The 18299-nt window shown below is 38.4% G+C and overlaps 1 protein-coding gene across 1 annotated transcript in view; it reads left to right on the top strand.

Moving 5' to 3' along the window:
* The window catches only part of USP6NL (USP6 N-terminal like), a 102308-nt gene that overhangs the window by 30121 nt on the left and 53888 nt on the right, over positions 1-18299 (top strand). The window contains exons 2-3 of the mRNA XM_075716183.1: positions 2911-2984; positions 4864-4946. Coding sequence (XP_075572298.1) covers positions 2911-2984; positions 4864-4946 — 157 coding nt within the window. The remainder of the gene's footprint in view (positions 1-2910; positions 2985-4863; positions 4947-18299) is intronic.

Here is an 18299-nt window from a genome sequence, read left to right as displayed (position 1 = left end):
ATTACTTTCAAGGCAATGAATATGATAATTTCCACACTAAGTGTAATTGAATTGTCATGAGGCACAGAACATGCTAAACTTTGATTCATATGTTACTTATACAGAGGAAAGGAAGGTGAGCCATGGCCACGTTTTCAGCATAAATCAGGACTCAGTTTCTGGTGCAAACACGGTTTTGCATTCTTTTAAGCAAAGGTTTAAACTTTGTTTCAACTTCTGCCACTTCTTCCATCTGTGGTGTTGAAGAGTTGTGCATGTCCTTTTGAGTATATTTTTGAACTACAAGTAGTAATCTCTTTTTTTAATTCTGTTAATAAAAAAATGTTTTGAGTACTTACTACTTGAATGTATTGTCTACTACGTATTACAGTATTGACTACTTATTGTCCAGCCACACTCTTTCTCAATAAAATCTAATCTCTCATTTACTGGGAAAATAGTGATAGGAATTTTTCCCCATTTCTTGAAGCCCAGAAGCAATCATACTTTAAACAAGTAAGCTTTTCCCCCAAATCTGTACATTGGAGAAGTGAAGATTAGGATTGCTCAGTACTTGAATTCTCTGGAGGAATGTCAGCTTTCTAAGTGAGCCATAATGTTTACTTTTTAAAAACCTGTAATTGGCCTTCCACAAAGACTTACTGTAAGCACAGACCTCTTTGTGTCTTACAAAAGAAAATACAGTTTTATTTTGATTATAGTTCCTTTAACTTCTCACTTTGAAAGTAATGCTAAGCTTCATGTACTACTTCATGTCAGTGTAGATTTGGTACCTTCAGTGGATGTTGTCGGTTTAGTAGGCATAGTATGTCAACTAGCAAAGGGTAAAAACCGGATTGTTGTAATTGTGTCGGGGAATATATAGTGCTTGAATGCACTGAGTCGCATAGAGTTCAGTCTGTGCCCTTGTGTGATGACAGTGCTGGGGAGGGGTTCTAGAAGGGCGCTGCGGTTGGTGTGCAAGAGTTGTGTCTTGGTCAGCGTTCACGTAGGTAGCTGGGGTGACAGGGTCCTGCAATCGCTATAAAACCGCGTCAGAGAAAAACAAACCTGAAACCAAACTGCTTTGTGTCTTGCTGTCCTTGTTAAGCTTAGGAATAAAGGCAGATCCAGTGCTTGAAGGAGCAGGAGGAACAGTGCACTGCTTGGACAACACCGAAGGCTGAGCAATATGAAATGACTCCACTTGCATTTTGCCTTATGGGGAGGAAATTATTTATCAGTGTTGTGGCACACAGATGCATAGCTTCCAAATATAGCAGATGTAATTCTTAATTATTATTTTTTTCTCCCTCAAATAATTGCGTAAATACATGTGTGCTGGTTCTGGTGCACGCTGGAAAAAATGACAAAGCTCGATGTCCTTGCTAATAAATGGGAGCAATATGATTGGTGAATGATGGTAACAAGCGGAAGAGGGCCAGAATGAGGATAACAAAGTGTAACTTCTGGAGGTCATGAGTAAAAGCTTTAAAAAAGCAGACCGGCTTTCCGGTAGGGGAAGTTTGGGACAAGCACTGCTGTTGCCTGAATGCTGGTGCTTGTGTCTGTGATGAGGCATACTGAGGTTCTCTCTGTGTTCCCCTAAAGGAACTTCAAGTGAAAACAGGCAGAGACCATGCTAAATCTCAAATGGATAGCCTAGAAGTCCACCTGGGCACAACTTCTTGTCTAAATATCTGAGAAATATGTAGGTAAACTTTATTAGAGAAATACAGGGTTTGAACAAATAAATGTGTTAATAATGTCATGTGATAGGAGACTGTAGTATCTGATCTGTTTTTCTATTTCATGGCCCAGATGGTTGATATGTACAGTTCCTGAAGTTCATTATGTTGCCAGGAACTAAAGAGTGAAGAAAACACACATGCCTGGAGTTATTTTTATAACAGTGTGTGCTTGAAAACTATTTAAAACCTTTTTAAAGCTTTGCTTTATCTAGAGGTCACTGCTTTTTAATAATTGAAACAAATCAACTCTTAAATCTTTCACACACTTATCATTGATTAAACCTGATTTGCCTCATTGGTTTGAAATCATAATTGCATTTGGGATATTGAAGTGCATTATGTTGTTGAATATTCAAAGCAGCATCTTTCTTACTTTTCCTTTCATGGTGCCCTCTTTACATTCCTGCCCATGTTCTAGAGATGGTTTCTGTTAAGGGAACAATGCCAAGGAACCTAATTCGGTTACACACACGGTCTGCTTCACCTTCTCTCGATCAAAACAGATTTATCTAAACATCAACTCCACCGCTGTAGTAACCCCTGTATCTGCAGTGTAGTGATGTCCAGTGCTTACCCATGCATCTGTTTTTTCTTGCTTGTCAACCTTCCTGTTGTCATATCCTTATGCGTGTTCCAACTCTGGGTTGCTGCAGTTTTGATATTATAAAGATGTCCTTCCCTGTTTTCTGAGAAATAAGTCTTAGGCAATTTCTTAGATGAAGTCATGCAGTACTTCTTCAGCATTCATCAGTATTTTAATCCCTCTCTACAGATCCTGTAAATAGTTCACGCTTCTGTTTTAAACCAGTAGTGTATGTTTTGGCTTTCTTTGACTATGTGAACGTTTGTGGAATTGGCAACTAGTAGCTTTCACTACTTTGTTCAGTCTTTCAGTTAGTGGATTGTGGAGTATTATTTTTTTAACTTTATTTAATAGCTGCTTTGGTGGAAAATCGGGAACATTCTAAACTCAGCAGTTAGGATACCATCCAATAATTGTATTTGACTCTGAACAGTATTCAAGACATGCACCAAGGTCATATTTTGCTTTGATACAATTGTTCTGGCATTTCTCCATCCAAGTAGTCTCTGAAGTTCAAGTTTATTTTCCAAGAATTTAGCTGCAGTTCTTTGTTCACAAGAGAGAGAATCTGAACAACATTATTTTAATTCTCCACAGGTGCAGATGCTGAGCAGGATGCTGCTATCAAACTTGCCCAAGAACGAGCAGAGATAGTTGCCAAGTATGACAGAGTAAGTGAACTTGATAGTAATTTAAAGACATTTTATAATTAATCTTAGTAATAAGTCTGTTTAAAAAATGAATCATGGTTCCTGCTAGCTTTTGTTTAAAATACTCTGTAGTACTAATCTGATGGTTTCATGATACATTGGCCTCTGGGTGAATTAAATTCTCCCTCCACAGGGGATATTCTGGATAATGACTCAGTCAACTCATTTTTTCAGGTGCATGGCAAGTTGCTTTGGGGCTATTTTAAGGTAGTGTAATGTATTAGAAGTAAGAAACTGGGATGTTTGAGAATGCTCTGTATATCTATGAGATTAGAAGGACTCTTATTTTACTTTTTATTTATTTATTTTTTGGTTATGGTAATAGAAACATTTAAATCATTACAGAGAACTTAAAAGATGAGTGAACTGCATTGTTTCAGACTGTGCTGTACTCATCCCCCTGTGCTCGGCACCGGTGAGGCTGCACCTGGAATACTGTGTCCAGTTTTGGGCCCCTCACTACAAGAAAGACATTGAGGTGCTGGAGCGTGTCCAGAGAAGGGCAACGAAGCTGGTGAAGGGTCTGGAGCACAGGCCTTATGAGGAGCGGCTGAGGGAACTGGGGTTGTTTAGCCTGGAGAAAAGGAGGCTGAGGGGAGACCTTATTGGTCTCTACAACTCCCTGAAAGGAGGTTGTAGTGAGGTGGGTGTTGGTGTCTTCTCCCAAGGAACAAGCGATAGGACAAGAGGAAACAGTCTCAAGTTGCACCAGGGGAGGTTTAGATTGGGTATTGGGAAAAATTTCTTCACTGAAAGGGTGGTCAAGCATTGGAACAGGCTGCCCAGGGAAGTGGTTGAGTCCCCATCCCTGGAGGTGTTTAAAAGACGTGTAGACGTGGTGCTTAGGGACATGGTTTAGTGGTTGACTTGGCGGTGTTAGGTTTATGGTTGGACTGGATGATCTTAAAGGTCTTTTGCAACCTAAAGGGTTCTATGATTCTATGACTGCTGTGAGGAATTGAATACCCTAGTCATATCCTTTTTTTTCTTGAATGACTTGTCAAGTAAAAGCCTGGCACAGAGTATGCCTAGAATGCCTACACTGTATTCACATATTCTTGTAACACTTATGGACTTTATAAGTGTCATTGGAATACTGAGCAATAGACTTGTTTGTAGAGATCATGAAACATTTTACATGCTAGACTTAGTGGTGGCTTGCACTCACTTAAGTGAGTGGCTGTGGTTTTTTAATAAGGAAAAAACATGCACGAGGTTTGTGTTCTGAGTGGTGGCCTCTTTTCATACGCAGGAACCTGGGTGTAGCCCATACCAGAAGAATATATAGCTGAAATATACTTTAGTTTTTGCAAGTCTTAGGAAAATCGGCGATTGGAGTAGAAGAGAGGCACATGAATGAATGAGTGCTTCATTGAGGGAAAAGTCAGTGCTGCATTTTGTTTGATAGCTGCTGGAAGTCGAGACTGTCCGCAGTGTGTGCTGCTGTCAGATGATGGTTCAGGAAAGATGGATTATGGAAATAAAATGAGTAAAGACACTGTGTGGGGACCTTGATGGACTATTGTGGAGATTAACAACAGATATGAGATTACTAAGAGTCTGTGGTTGAAGTCAGTGGTTGAAATTTATTCTGCGTATAGCAGTGACCAAAAGAGGTTTCCTGTGATGAAAATACTGTCTGTAGGGGCTGGGAGAGGTGTGCTACTCCCCTTTTCTTTCTGGGTTGGTCGGTTTAGGACTATTGTTCTCCTCCCCCTCCTCTACCCTACTATCAACGTGTCCCAAAGATTATGCTTTGAGTGGGTGAATCCTGTCTTCTGTGTCTGAACTTATTGTGTCATAAAACTTAATTTGGCTCTTCTTTTATTCTTTATTTTAGGGACGGGAGGGTGCGCAGATTGAACCATGGGAAGATGCTGACTATCGTCTTTACAAAGTCACAGATAGATTTGGGTTTCTACAGTAAGTAGCAAACTTGAAAAGAAAATAAGATTAAGACTTTGCTACTATTACTATTTATGCTTTTTATTGTATTGCCTATTTGGTGAAAATATTATTATGCCTTTTAATAGATCTTCTGGAAACTGCTGTGTAAGTTTTGGGTAATCTTTCACTGTGCTTTTCAGTTCCATTTCTAGCTGTTTTTTAGTTCTGTAACTTGATCCTGTGTAGAGAATGAGATGTTTTTGAATATTTTATTTCGGAATGAAAATTGATAGTCTATAAAAATATAGTTCAAGCTGAATTAAAATTGCAGATCAATATCGGTTTTAAGTAATTGTGTTATATATAAACAAACTTGAAGTTCTTGGAAGGATTTTAAAAAACTTTATTATAATGTTGATCTTTAAAAAAAAATCCCAACACATTTAAGGTTACTTAATGGTTGTATATGAACAACTGTGTATCCCAGTCCTTCAAAGATAAATCTTATTTAACTTCATTTATTCAGTAACCTTACTGAAGTCTCTGCTGATTTGGGACCTAGTGTTGCATCATAAAGTCAAGTCAGAAAACTCCAGAATGCACATCCAATTACCCTATAGGTACCTCCTTTGTAGCAAATAATCTGTGTCTTCTTGGCAAATAAAAGATGAGAGTATTAAATTGTATTAGGACTTTTGTGGTTGGCAGATGTAAATATCCAACTTGCAGAAACTGAACACAAGCTGACTTGCTACTTTTGATAATATCCAGTCAAGACTCTTTGCCATTCTTGGTGTTTGGCATTTATGTTTGAATACATGAAATGCAATTAAAATCCAGTAAAATCAGTGATGAGTGGAAAACTTACTGTAATAACTAAGTACTTTTATAGTATTGGGGGGAAGGGTGTGCATGTGTTTTGTTTGGGGGGGGATTTCCCCCCCCCCCTTCCTTCTATTTTTGTAATGTCATTGTCTTTATAAGTTGTCAGTTAAAACAGTGATCTTTACCTCTTAACTGCCTTTACTTCATCAGGATGAGTTAATTTGGTGTATGACCTCCAAACAGTTCTATTTTACACAGAGAGGTCTTTGTGTTGGTAAACTACAGCTGCAAAACCATGTGTCTGGTATTGTAGCTGCAGTTGTAGGCATTCTTAATGGAGGATGTCAGAATTATTTCTTGTGCGAAAGTAATTGAAGCCACTGCTAAGTTCACCACTGACTTCAATGGGAATTGAATAATGCGCCTTCAGATTTGCAAGTGGATTCTTGATTTCGGTATCCTTATGAACTCCTGAACTTTTCCTGTTACCTGTATTGTGGTACTTGCCTTTTTATATGTTAGGCATGGAAAAATGTTACTCATGTCTGCTACAGTTGCTGCTGCAGTCAGTTTTCAGGAGTCTTGGATTTCATGGCTCCGATGCCCTAGTATATTTGAGAAGCAGTTATGGAGGTGCTGCTTGTCAAATCACCATGTGCCAGTTTCTGTGCTGCTGTAGCTGTAACTTAAAGCTGCTGTGGGCACCCTTACACACCACTGCAGTCATTCTTGTGATGTGGTAGGGTAGATGGACCTTAATCATTAGGCCATACTGCCTTTCTAGTAATGTCATTGGTCACCAATGCAAAGTCCGTGCAGGATTCATTCTCTGCATAGTCAACTTCAAGGGATGAAATCTGAAAGATTTTACAATACATGAGCACTGTACAAATTAACAATGTATGTAGAAACTCTGTCTCTTCACTAGTTGTGCGATATTTTTTCTATATGCTAATGATGTCTCGTTATAAGGCAGATTTCACCTGAGACTGCCCATCAAGGCTGCTTTATGATTCTTTAGAGCAAATTCATTGCAAATGACATTTTTATTTTCCTGAGAAATAAAATCTCTCCTAATAGGAGAAATATAATTAGCATAAGCATATCAACTCTCTTTCCCTGAAAAGACAATTTATATTGCAGTGGAGATTTTAACTATGGTCTGGGTTCATGTGTACTGCAGTACTGAGCCTGTGCAATCTACCATTGCTGAAAGAAACTCCTATTCCTACAAGAACTTGAAACTAAGCAGTATGTACCAAAAGCCTCAAACAGTTGCCTTAATGGTTATTATCCATAAGACCCATAATTCCCTGTGACCCACCTATCAGGTGTTTACAGTATGAATTAACAAAACAGGCCAATGCACATTGAAAACTGAAAGTCTGGGGATGGTATTAAACTTTTTGTACTCTACTTAAGCTGAGATCTGCAATGATTTGTAATCTTGTTTACACTGACATCTTAAGATACTAAGTAGCTGAAAAATATCTTTTGCATCAAAAAGCTGGTGGGTGCGGGGAACCTGATGGAAAATTAGGTCTTGTTTGCTCAAGTACAATAGGCCTTGATTACTGTTGGTGGTTTATGAACTTCTTGTTCTCCTTGGCTATGTCCTGTCTGCAGCTTTCCTTGGCTCTGCGAAGGTGGATTCAAAGTTCAGCTGATTGCTGATAGAGCAGGTGGGATGAAGCACTCAAGCTGCCTGTGTAACTTGGCACCGGGAAGATGGGAGGAAGTAAAGACTAGGGACTTTTAAAGAGTAGTTTTGGTCTAGATCTGTGATTCTTCTGGTGTCCTGGTGTCCCAGTGTCCTTACTTGTGTGTCTGAAGACACATTTCTATTGTCTTCCTGCCATACCAGTAGAAGTGAGTAAAACTGTTTAGATTTTCTTCCGAGAACATACTGAGTAGCAGAAAGAAGGTGCCTTTTTATGTAACAGTGTAGAAATTGCTAGTGATTGGAAATAGATATGACACTTCCCTTCAGGTAAAATAACTCAACTTAAATGAAGGTTAGCCTTAAGACCCACAGTTGAAATATCTGTCGGGCAGCTTTTGTCTATTCTAATTGTTGCTGTAGTATTTATTGTTCACGATAGTTAGGACCATCTTTACCTAGCACCGTCTTTAAATTTGTAATAGCTGCTGCCTTAAGAACACAGTTGAATTTGTTCGCTGTAGTACCGTTTTTTTATTTTGCAATTCTACAAATGAATATGGAAGTTCTAGTTGACTTTGGATATTAAAAGGAAATTGGTGTAGACAGGTTATTAAAATAGCTATTTAAAACAAAAAGACTGAGTTAATACCTAATGGATTTAGGGAACAAGAAAGTAAGTTCAGTGAGAAGTACCAAAGCGTTATAATAATGAGACCTGTTTGAAATGAATAAAGGGAAGTTTTAGAGGGAAGCTGGATATGAGAAGAAAGTTTCCAGCAAACATGCTAAGCTGTAAAATAACCTTGTGGGGAGTCGAAGGGGTCTGTCTCTTGAGATGTTTAAGACCAGACTGTACAAATCAGAATGCACCTACAAGCAGTATCGTCAGTGGGACTGACTAAATTGTAATGGGTGTGTTTGCAGTAGTGTAGCTTATAAATTGTATACCCGAGGCATGCAAAACCCAGAAAGAGTTAAAATCTCATTATTGGCTAAGATGTAGAAAACTTGGCCTTACCAGTTACTGTTGTTGTGAGGCTGTAAGGAAGCGGTGGTCGTCATGGTTTATTTAAGCCATATGGTGTTGCTGGCAAAATAATATCAACTTGGGGAATTTTTTACATAATTTAATTTATTGCCAAATAACACAACATTCTGATTGCTGATTTGGATGGGGGGGGAAGCAAAACATAAAACTTTAATACACACTTAGGGGAAACACCTCTCTCCCTTCTGCCCCCAGGACAAACTTCGCTTGTTTTTTGCCATGGGTTACCCTTGGCTTGCCCCAGTTCCTTGGGTGAGGTGACAGGCAGTGCAGGAGGCTGGGGTCCTGCATGCAATGGCTTCTTTCTGCAGCTCTTGGTTCCTTACTTGTTTTTGTCTACTGCTGCTTGTATCTTACTCGTTTTCCGCTGCCCCAGTGCGAGTCACCCGCAGGCTGCAGTCCCCTCGGAGATGTCCCTCCCATGGCATGACGTGCCTCCTTCTGAGAGTGCATTTGCAGCTGTGTCCCCAACAAGATCTCCTTCCATGTGTCTCTTCTGCTTATCCCCACATCTCTTCTATTTCTCCTGCCTCTAGCAGCTGCCATGCTTTTAAAAATATGTTTTTAGTAGAGGGATCATGGGTTCCTCTAACTGACTGAAGTTTTGGCACATGATGGCTTTGTTATAGCAGGATTCAGAGCTGGCTGGAGCAGCCATGACTGGCACAGGACAGGTGATGGGTCACCCCTGCAGCCCCTGACTACTGAAACCCAATACATTTAAGTGCCATGCTGGGTACAAGTCAAGCACTGGAAACTCAACTTGTGAAGAAGGTAACCAAGACACTGGCCAAGGGAGCCAATGTTTTCTGGACACACTGGTAACAGAACACTGTGAATATGACCATGGTTACTAGATTGATGTACAACCCAGCAGTGTGTTTGCTTCTTTCTGGAAGGCTGAGGATGTATTTGGAGAGAGATGCTTTCAGTGCAGTGTTTTCCAAGGGGAAAAGGCCGTTTCAGAGTCCAGAGGTTTCAAATGACTCTAAGGGCACATATCACCTCTGAGGAAGCTACGATTCAGACATGGATGTGCCTTCTTGTAGTTGAGATTATGCTGCACATGTGCCACCTGGGCCCAGTTGATAGCTGTTCATACTTTCCAGCGCAGTATTTCCAACCCTGTTACATTAAACTCAGTTTGCAAAGCAGTACAAGAAAGGTGAAATAGCATTGGTTCATCTCACTACCACTTCATACAGTATTAATTCCATTAGCATTGTTAATCTTAATTGATATAGACTAGTTTCTGTGAAGTACTGTTTGTCTTCAGTCACCTGGTATGCATGCAGTAATGCCTATTAAAACTTAACTCTCCACTTACGTAATGTTTGTCTAGGAGAAGCCCATGTCAGGGAGCTCATCTTAGTTATGAACACAAGAGTCTTGAGAGAACAGAACAGTTTATGTCTACATGTGCACTGTGGTTACCTATAATCCTAAATATATGTTGTTTTTTTTTTTTTTTAAAAAAAAAAAGGCAACAACACACCTACCTAAAAAACTTCAGGCATGGTCCTCATTCTGTAAGCTCTCCAGTAAAAATCCTGCTGGACTCCTGATATCACGTTATGGTGCGGGAATGCTGAACAGTAAGGCTGATGTGAAAAATACCATTCATTTTTTTAAAGGAACATTTTTTCCTCCAGGAAATCTGGCACCAGCATTTGTATAAAGAGTCTACCAGCCTTTTGATAAGGTTGAATATTCTTTTGTAGCAAATGTTCTTGAAATTGTATGTGACAGATAGTTTGTTCTATACCTGTAAGTTGATACAAGTCTAGCAGACCATCTCGGGGGACGACCATAGTGTTCAGATAAACCTTAGTCTATAATATATGACTTTTTCAATCAAGTATTTTAGGAATGGGAGAAATGCCTCAGATCTCTTCACAGATAGTCATAACAAAAACTGTTTCAGCTGTTTTGGGAAATGAAAAAGATGGAATGTGTTCTGTGTTCATAAAAAATAAGGTTTTTGTTTGGTGGGTTTCCCCCAAATGGTCAACATTGTGTCAAGCTACCTAATTTTTTTTTTCTCCTCCAGATTTAATCAAAAGTTCTCATTTCATACTCAGAATACACACAAAAAGGCACCAGAATGTTGCAATTAAAAAAACCAACCAACCAAAAAAAAAAACCAAACCCCAAACAAGTAGGAAACAAAAATAAAACAAATAAAACTCCTACCCCAGAAAACCAAACTCCAAACACCTTGCACCCCACAAAAAAAAAAAAAAGCAGCTCCTTTCTGTCTTATCTTGGAGCCTGCCTAAATTTTAAAGTAAATGTTCTTAATCTTTTCACTGTGGACTGTTCTTTTGTAGAAACTTTACCTTGTAGATACTTCTATTTGCTGCTTTTCTAGTAGCAGTCATTGATAAGGGAATAACTTCAGGGAATAACCTAAAGGAATTTCTGAGTGTCTTGAAGCTCATAGCAGGCATTCCAGTAATGCCTTGGGATCTGGGATTACCCCCTTCCCCCTCCTTGAATTCTTAGTTGATTTGTTACTGCTTTGGGATGGTTAAAAAAGCTACTAGAATTAATACATTATTCCTTAGGTGGTGGCAAGTCCTCTACTACTCCTAAGAATGTTTTAAAAGAGATTTAATGTCTTTTTTTAAGCCTACAGTTTAAATAATATCTATATTACTTTGTCTATTTAGAAGTAGCAATTATATGAATGATTTTTATAGTTAAAAATTATTAAAGGTCTTAAAGCAACAAGAGAGAGCAACAAATCCAAATGACATTCGGTGTTTTATAAATAAAGAAGAATTTAAGCTTTAACTGAAGATCACTGAAGCACATATTTAAGCATATATTTTTGTGAATGTACCCTTGTATTTATTTTTTGCGAAACTCTCCAGCTAGCGACAAGGACAAAATAACTTTATTCCTTTCCCTTCGTCCCTACCCTGTGTAATGTTAAGGTTGAATGGTCACAAGAGCATTGACTGATTGGGGTTTGCAAAACAGCCTAAACTTTGTACGTGCTCCTGAAATAGGGTAGAAGCTGAAAGCAGTATTTTGCAACTCTAAAGTTCAACACCAATTTCATGTTTAAAGAGCCGGTCCTCTTTCGGGCCTTTCAGCAGCAGGCCAAAAGTCAGAGAGCAGGATGAACAAGAATGGCGACCTAGTATCAACAGATCATAGAATCATAGAATCGTTTAGGTTGGAAAAGACCTTTAAGATCATCCAGTCCAACCATTAACCTACACTACCAAGTCTACTCTAAACCAATCAAGGGTAGACTAGACTAAACCATGTCCCAAAGTGCCACATCTACCCATTTTTTGAATACTTCCAGGGATGGTGACTCCACCACCTCTCTGGGCAGCCTGTTCCAATTCTTGACCACCCTTTCCATAAAGAAATTTCTCCTAATTTCCAACCTAAACCTCCCCTGGCGCAGCTTAAGCCCATTTCCTCTCGTCCTAAGCCCATTTCCTCTCGTCCTAAAATGATGAGGAGAAGGCTGAGGTACTCAATAACTTCTTTGCCTCAGTCTTCACCAGCAACCTCTCTCCTCACCCCTCTTGAGTTGATGGACCACAAGATGGGGACCAGGGGGGTAAAGCCCCTCCCACTGTAAGGGAGGATCAGGTTCGAGACCACCTCGGGAACCTCAATGTACACAAGTCTGTGGGACCTGATGAGATGCATCCCAGAGTCCTGAGGGAATTGGCTGATGTAGGTGCCAAGTCACTCTCCATGATATTTGAAAAGTCATGGCAGTCAGGTGAAGACCCTGGTGACTGGAAGAAGGGCAATGTTGTGCCCATTTTTAAAAAGGGAAGAAAGGAGGACCCTGGGAACTACTGACCTGTCACTGCAGGGAGGTTGGGCTAGATGATCTCTAAAGGTCCCTTCCAACCCAAAGTATTCTATGATTCTATGATAAGCAAAACGGCTTCGGCATCTTCATAGGATGGCACAGAAAACTAAAATTTGAGTAAATCTGAACAGCTAGAAGGTGAATCTTCCTTTGCTTATTAGGTCTCCACACCAACATGTCCCTGTTCAAGGTACTGCCAGGTTCTGTGTTCCTTTGTGCTGAAATTTTCTAACTCATTGAACGACTTTCCCTCTCAAGGATGAGACATGAGCCTGGATCATTGGTTTGGTATCTGTTGGAACTAGTGATTTTAGTCCTTAGTCAGATAGTGACTAACCAAAAAGTATTTTCAAAAAAAAAAAAAAATCATAACTTTCTGGTTTAGCTAGCAATTAGGATTTATATTATCTGGTCTTTTATTAGCCATATTTGTGTGTATATTCTCATTTGATTCTTTTATTTATCTATCTTTGTACATCACCCAACTGTGAGGGAGGCCACAGTTGTGCTTTTCTAAGAGAGAAGAAAATAACATTGCTTTTTGGAATTCAGCAGGTACAGCTCAAGGCCAAATTTTACTACTTTACATTGGGAAACATCAGTTATGACTAATATACGCTGACTAACGTATTGTGGAAAGCATTATAATTGTTCAGGTCTTAATAGAAACAAAGTAGAAATAACAGAAGAAACTGTAATTTATTTACTGCAACTTTTCAAGAACTTTTTTCTTTCCATCATTCACTGATGAATGCCATCAACTGAATTGTTCTGTTAACTTTTGATAATGAGCTGTGAAAATCATAAGTTGCCATGACATCATTTAAAAAAATCCAGCAGTTATTTTAAACACTTATTTCTCCAACCTGCACAATATGAATTCTTTTCAGGTCTTGTTATTCTCAAGGTCTGTGTTAATTTGTATTAATAATTATTATCTTATAGCAGTAACCAATATTGTCAGGTTATGTGGTCTAACTTGGGTGATTCAGCTTAAACATGTTTTTCTTTTACTACCTGTTCAATAAATGAAAACAGGGGATATATGTGCAGTGTGTCAGATGCTCTTATGTTGATAAATATCCAGGGATCAGCGTAGTGAGGTTAGGCAGTTGGAGGTTTAGTCTGCAAGGTTGCTTCCCCCCTAGTGAAGAAAAGGGGTACAATAAAAGCACTAATGGTAGAAAATACAGGTGTGCCCACCCCCCCACCCCCACCCCCACCCCGCTTCATGAAGCTCTCTTAAAAATTGGGTAAGATTCTTGTACTGCTCTTACAGTAGCTCTGCACTAATTTTGATGGAATTGTACCAATTTACAGCAGCTGAGAATCTGACTCATACTCTTATTCTTTATCCCATGAGTCTAGTAAAGCAGTGAACATGCTTTTAGAATAGTTTGCTAATGCTGGAGATTATTATGTTGCCAGAGGCGCTTTTCAAATAGTGGAGTTCATTATTCTTTCTTTAGCTAAGACAGAGGCCTACCTGCTCTTCTCCATCAAACTTTACTCTTTAAAAAAAAAATGTACTGCATTTCTATTAGCTCTGTAATGCATTTCTGCAGCATGCTGCAAAAATGAGCTAGGGGAGCAAAGAAATGGAGAGCTCAATCAAAAATTGTGAGATACTCTATTAAATGTCTCTCAATGAAGCTATTGGGGTTTTTTTAAGTATTATTATGTTGCCCCTAACTTTCTAATAGGGAGCAATATAACAAGCAACTAGTTACCCTTTCTCTCACTCTGTTTCTTGGTAATTTATACATAGCCTTGCTGGAAAATAGTCCTTGTCTCTAAAACATTCTTCGTGCATTCCTTAATACTTTTTACAAGGTGCCTGTTGAAGCACATGTCCAAGAACAATAACTCTTACGCAGCCAACCCTGCTGATTTGGTTAGGTACACAGGTGAAGTCTCTGCAGGTCAGAGATGTGATGGCTGGTCTCTGAGTGTTCTTGGCAGCAAAAGAAGTTGTGCCGAGATGCCAAAAGTTTTGGGTAATAGAAATTAAAGAAAAGCTTGGTGGCTGTAATTTGGTAATAATCAAAGTAGTATTAAAAAAATGGGGTTTTTATATAATAATTTTCATTTCACATGTTTAGTAGAAAAGTCTGCACATTGAAGCTTAAGGAAAGAGTGCTAGGGTTACTAGGAGAGTTGCAAAGTACTGTTCAGCAACACAATCCTTAATTTTCTGGCACAAGTAAGTATTGCCAGACATATTAAGTGATATAATGATGTGCTAAAAGAACAATGAAATGTTTATTCTTAACAGTTCAGTTATAAATGTAAACCTTACTGCATTTTATATATTGTGGTTGTTCATTAGGAACTTGCTGTCATTTTCCTTTCCTCCTCTTTTCTTCCCGGCTTTGTAAGACAGGGTCAGACCTACTTGTCAGGAGAGTGCCTTAACTCTTCCCTCCCTTGGGAAGAAAGTGAGCTAAGTTCAAGCTCTTTCAGCTGCCAAAGACAAATCTTTATTTAAAAACCCAAACCCCAGAATTCAGATCTCAGATGTTAGAGAAGATTTGTGGTTCTCTTAATTCCCTTTTTTACTAAATACATGAAAATGCCTCATTTTGACTGTGCAGAATTTTTCATGTGGCATTGTGAAGATTTACTATGAAAACTCTACTGTTGTCTTGCATTGTGTGCAACGGGTTCTGCCCTGTAATATGTGATAGGCTTCCCTGGACTGATTTTGCTCTGAAATATTGCTAATCAGCATACTAAGGAACTGCTGTTAAAAAATCCCCACAAATTTCAGCTCTATTCTATTTATTATATATACACTGAGGATATTATTTTTATTTAAGGAGAGAAATGGAAGTTTTCCTGGGTTAGTAATTGAGATTCAGAATGCTTTTTTTTAGGTCCATCTTCCTAACATTAGGCAAAACCATTTTTCTTGCTGCATTCACAGGGAGCTACTTATAAAGAATGTTTTTATTGCATTTCTGTAAGACAAAGCCTGGTTTGAAAACACAGCGATGATAGATACATAATAAACAGTAATGAAGAGGTTTTACAAACTGTAAATTCGATTTATGGAACTCCTGATAAGTTGAAATGGATCTCTGCTTACAATGCAGTTGTGAAGTGATGGGGCTAAGTTTCAGAGGCAGACCTTTCAGAGACCCAGGTAAATAGGCAATGTTATTTAAACATCACTGACAGTGGAAGACTACATTGGACTTGCTGTAAATTTTACTTAGTTGCTATCTGTTCTGACTCTTTTAGTGAAAGTTTACAGTTCTGCTTTCAGGATGGACAATGAACTTTGATCTCTGCATTCGTGTCCAGCTGTGGTGGTGGTTGTGTTGTGATCCTTTTCTTTGCATTGATGCATTTGAACTTATTTCTAAAAGCATGAGATGTGTATGGCAATTTGCAGTAATTGCTTCCTTAAATCAAAGTCTTACTTTGCAATAGCATGTGGTCAGAAATGTTGCTTTAGAACGTGCTTTGGTTGCTATGAGGAGCTCTTCAATGCTTTTGCTGTTCGCTTTTCCTCACACTTGCTATTTAAACAAGTATTTTGCTGGCCTGGTGTCAAAAGTGGTGATTTATTCAAAAGCTGTTCCATGAAAATTGTCTAAAGCAGTGCTAGCAGAAGGGAGGGGAACCAGACTTTCTCTCCCAGATGATCAACTGTGAACTTCACAATCATTTAGGATCTTAGAATATTTGGACACCACTTGTGTTCTTGGTGGTGGAACTTCACCAGGAGAAGGAGGAAGTGCCTTGCTTCTGGTCTTGGCTAGGTCGTTGTCTGCGACAGGCTTGCTTTAGAACGTCATAAAGCTAAGGAGGCTATTTGAACCCAGAATCAACTCATTTTATGCAAGGTTTGAAGTCACCTATTTTGGACCTGTTTGAAGAGAAGCTGCCAACCACCTGTAATTCAAACAACAGCTGAAGAACCTACCTCCTGGATTGGTATTTATAGCCACAAAAGTAGAGTAGTAGGATTTCAGGTATATCTTTCTCAACCATGTTTTGTTGTCTCTAGTTAATTTTGGCTTCCATTGGAAAATAAGCACCTTTGTCCATGTGCTGTGCTCTCATGGTTGCAATCATTTTTTACTATCTATGTGTCTAGAAGTTACCAATACATTTTCCTGTGGTTTGGACTGCTAATTTCAGTTCCTTTACAAAAGTATTTAAGATGTTTTTTCTTTTTAATTTGTTTTTGTTCATCTTAATGAGAGTTGGGTTTTTTAAAGAATCATTTGAAAGGTTTTTTGTTTGGTGGTTTTTTTTTTTTAAATTCTTGTGTTACGATGATCTAGCATATAGTTCTCTACTACTCTCCCTTCGCACAGTTTCTTCCCATGGAAGGAAGGAATGTTCTGTTACTATTTGCTGTCATTCAGAATGGTATGGAATTTTTTTCCCTAAAACTGTGTCACAATTGTACCCATTTCTTCAGCTTGTTCTTAGGACTAGAGTTGAAATTTGAATTTCAAATCCATTCTTTCAGCTGAGTTAGTCCAGGCTGTCACTTCAACAATCCTCTGCAGATACAGAAAGAAGTGAGGTGAATGCAGTCCCGCAGATTTGATTGCAAACACAAAAGTAAGCTGCAGGATAAATTTTCCAGCTAAGGACAAACTGTGTTTTTGTTAACAGCTGCCGCTGCTTGATTTGAGTAAAAGATCACCCACTGCGTACTAGGAATTCATGAACTACTTCCTTTTATGAAAAGAGCTATTAGATAGCAGAACTGAACAAATGATTGAATATGGTAATATATGATTTAATTTATACAGCATACATAAAGCAATACACATAGGTTTTGAGTTACTGCTTAAGCCCCAAAATGTAAGGATTTAACATAATCGTTTTTACCACATATATTTCTTACTATATTTAGCATTTGTAGAAGATTAAAGTAACTGAATATAGGGAATGGCCAGAGTATGCTTCACTGTATTAAGAGTGCTAGAAGTGGTCTGGGGGGGCAGTTTTTTAGAAGTGCAAAGATGCTGCTGCTCTCGACCCAAGTGACAGACCCACCAAAATGGAAGTTTAGACTGCAGAACATTATTTCATGAAAGAAGCAAGTGTAGGTACATAAAGCGTTGAGCCTCAGCAGTGAACAAATACATAGTGCTGGAACACTACCATCTTAGTTAATTTATGTTGGAATACGCTTTGCATGCCACATGAACTTTAATACAGATGAAGGTGCCAACATGTAAGCCCTGGATCGCTATTAATATGTAGGGTAAGTGATCTGTACCATAACTAACCTTCAAGCAGTATTTAAAAGCTATATATATGTATGCTTAAGGAAAAAATGTTAGGTGTTTTAGACATTTGTATATCAAATTAAATCAGAAGCAAGGCAAAGAGATTAATTCTTTTTCATTTGTCTTTTAGCTTCTTAAGAGTTTTAAGGTAGCTTAGACTAATTTTTATCTTTTTTTACTCTTTTTTTTTTTAAAAACGCTTGAAGTGTGATCCTGAGAAGATGTTTTTAACCTCAGTGCTTATGTTCAATTAAAGTGACATCAGAAATCACTAGAAATCCTGCTTGTGCTCAATTATGCAGATTATAGATTTTCTCAAAGGTTTTCTGATTCCAAGCTGGGAAAACTTTAAAGTTTGTATATAGAACATGTCTTTTACTAAGGACATAAGAAAGCATATATTTTAGCATGTGGCAGTGAAAATACAGGTATCTTTTTGCTGTGAATTTCTTGATAATTTTTTATATTGGCAATAAAAACTTTACAGTGAAGTTATCTTCTCCCAAGCAGGAAAGTACATTACTAAAAAGTCACCACTTTGAGATTTAATTGAAATTGATAAATCCTTTGATTTTTATCTTATCTCTGAGAGTGTGCATTACTTGAGACTTTCTGGACAGGAGCTACATGTTCATGGCACTGTGCTGTGCGTATTGGCAGTGACATCCACAGAATCCACAAATAATAATTTTATCTAAAACCTAGTCACAAAATCATATGTGATCCAATCTTTTGCCAGCATTCAATT

This window comes from Pelecanus crispus, chromosome 1 (genome assembly GCF_030463565.1).
Source record: "Pelecanus crispus isolate bPelCri1 chromosome 1, bPelCri1.pri, whole genome shotgun sequence".
Classification (NCBI taxonomy): Eukaryota; Metazoa; Chordata; class Aves; order Pelecaniformes; family Pelecanidae; genus Pelecanus; species Pelecanus crispus.
The sequence above is the reverse complement of the archived record's forward strand: the minus strand, read 5'-3'. Positions and strand labels throughout refer to the sequence as shown.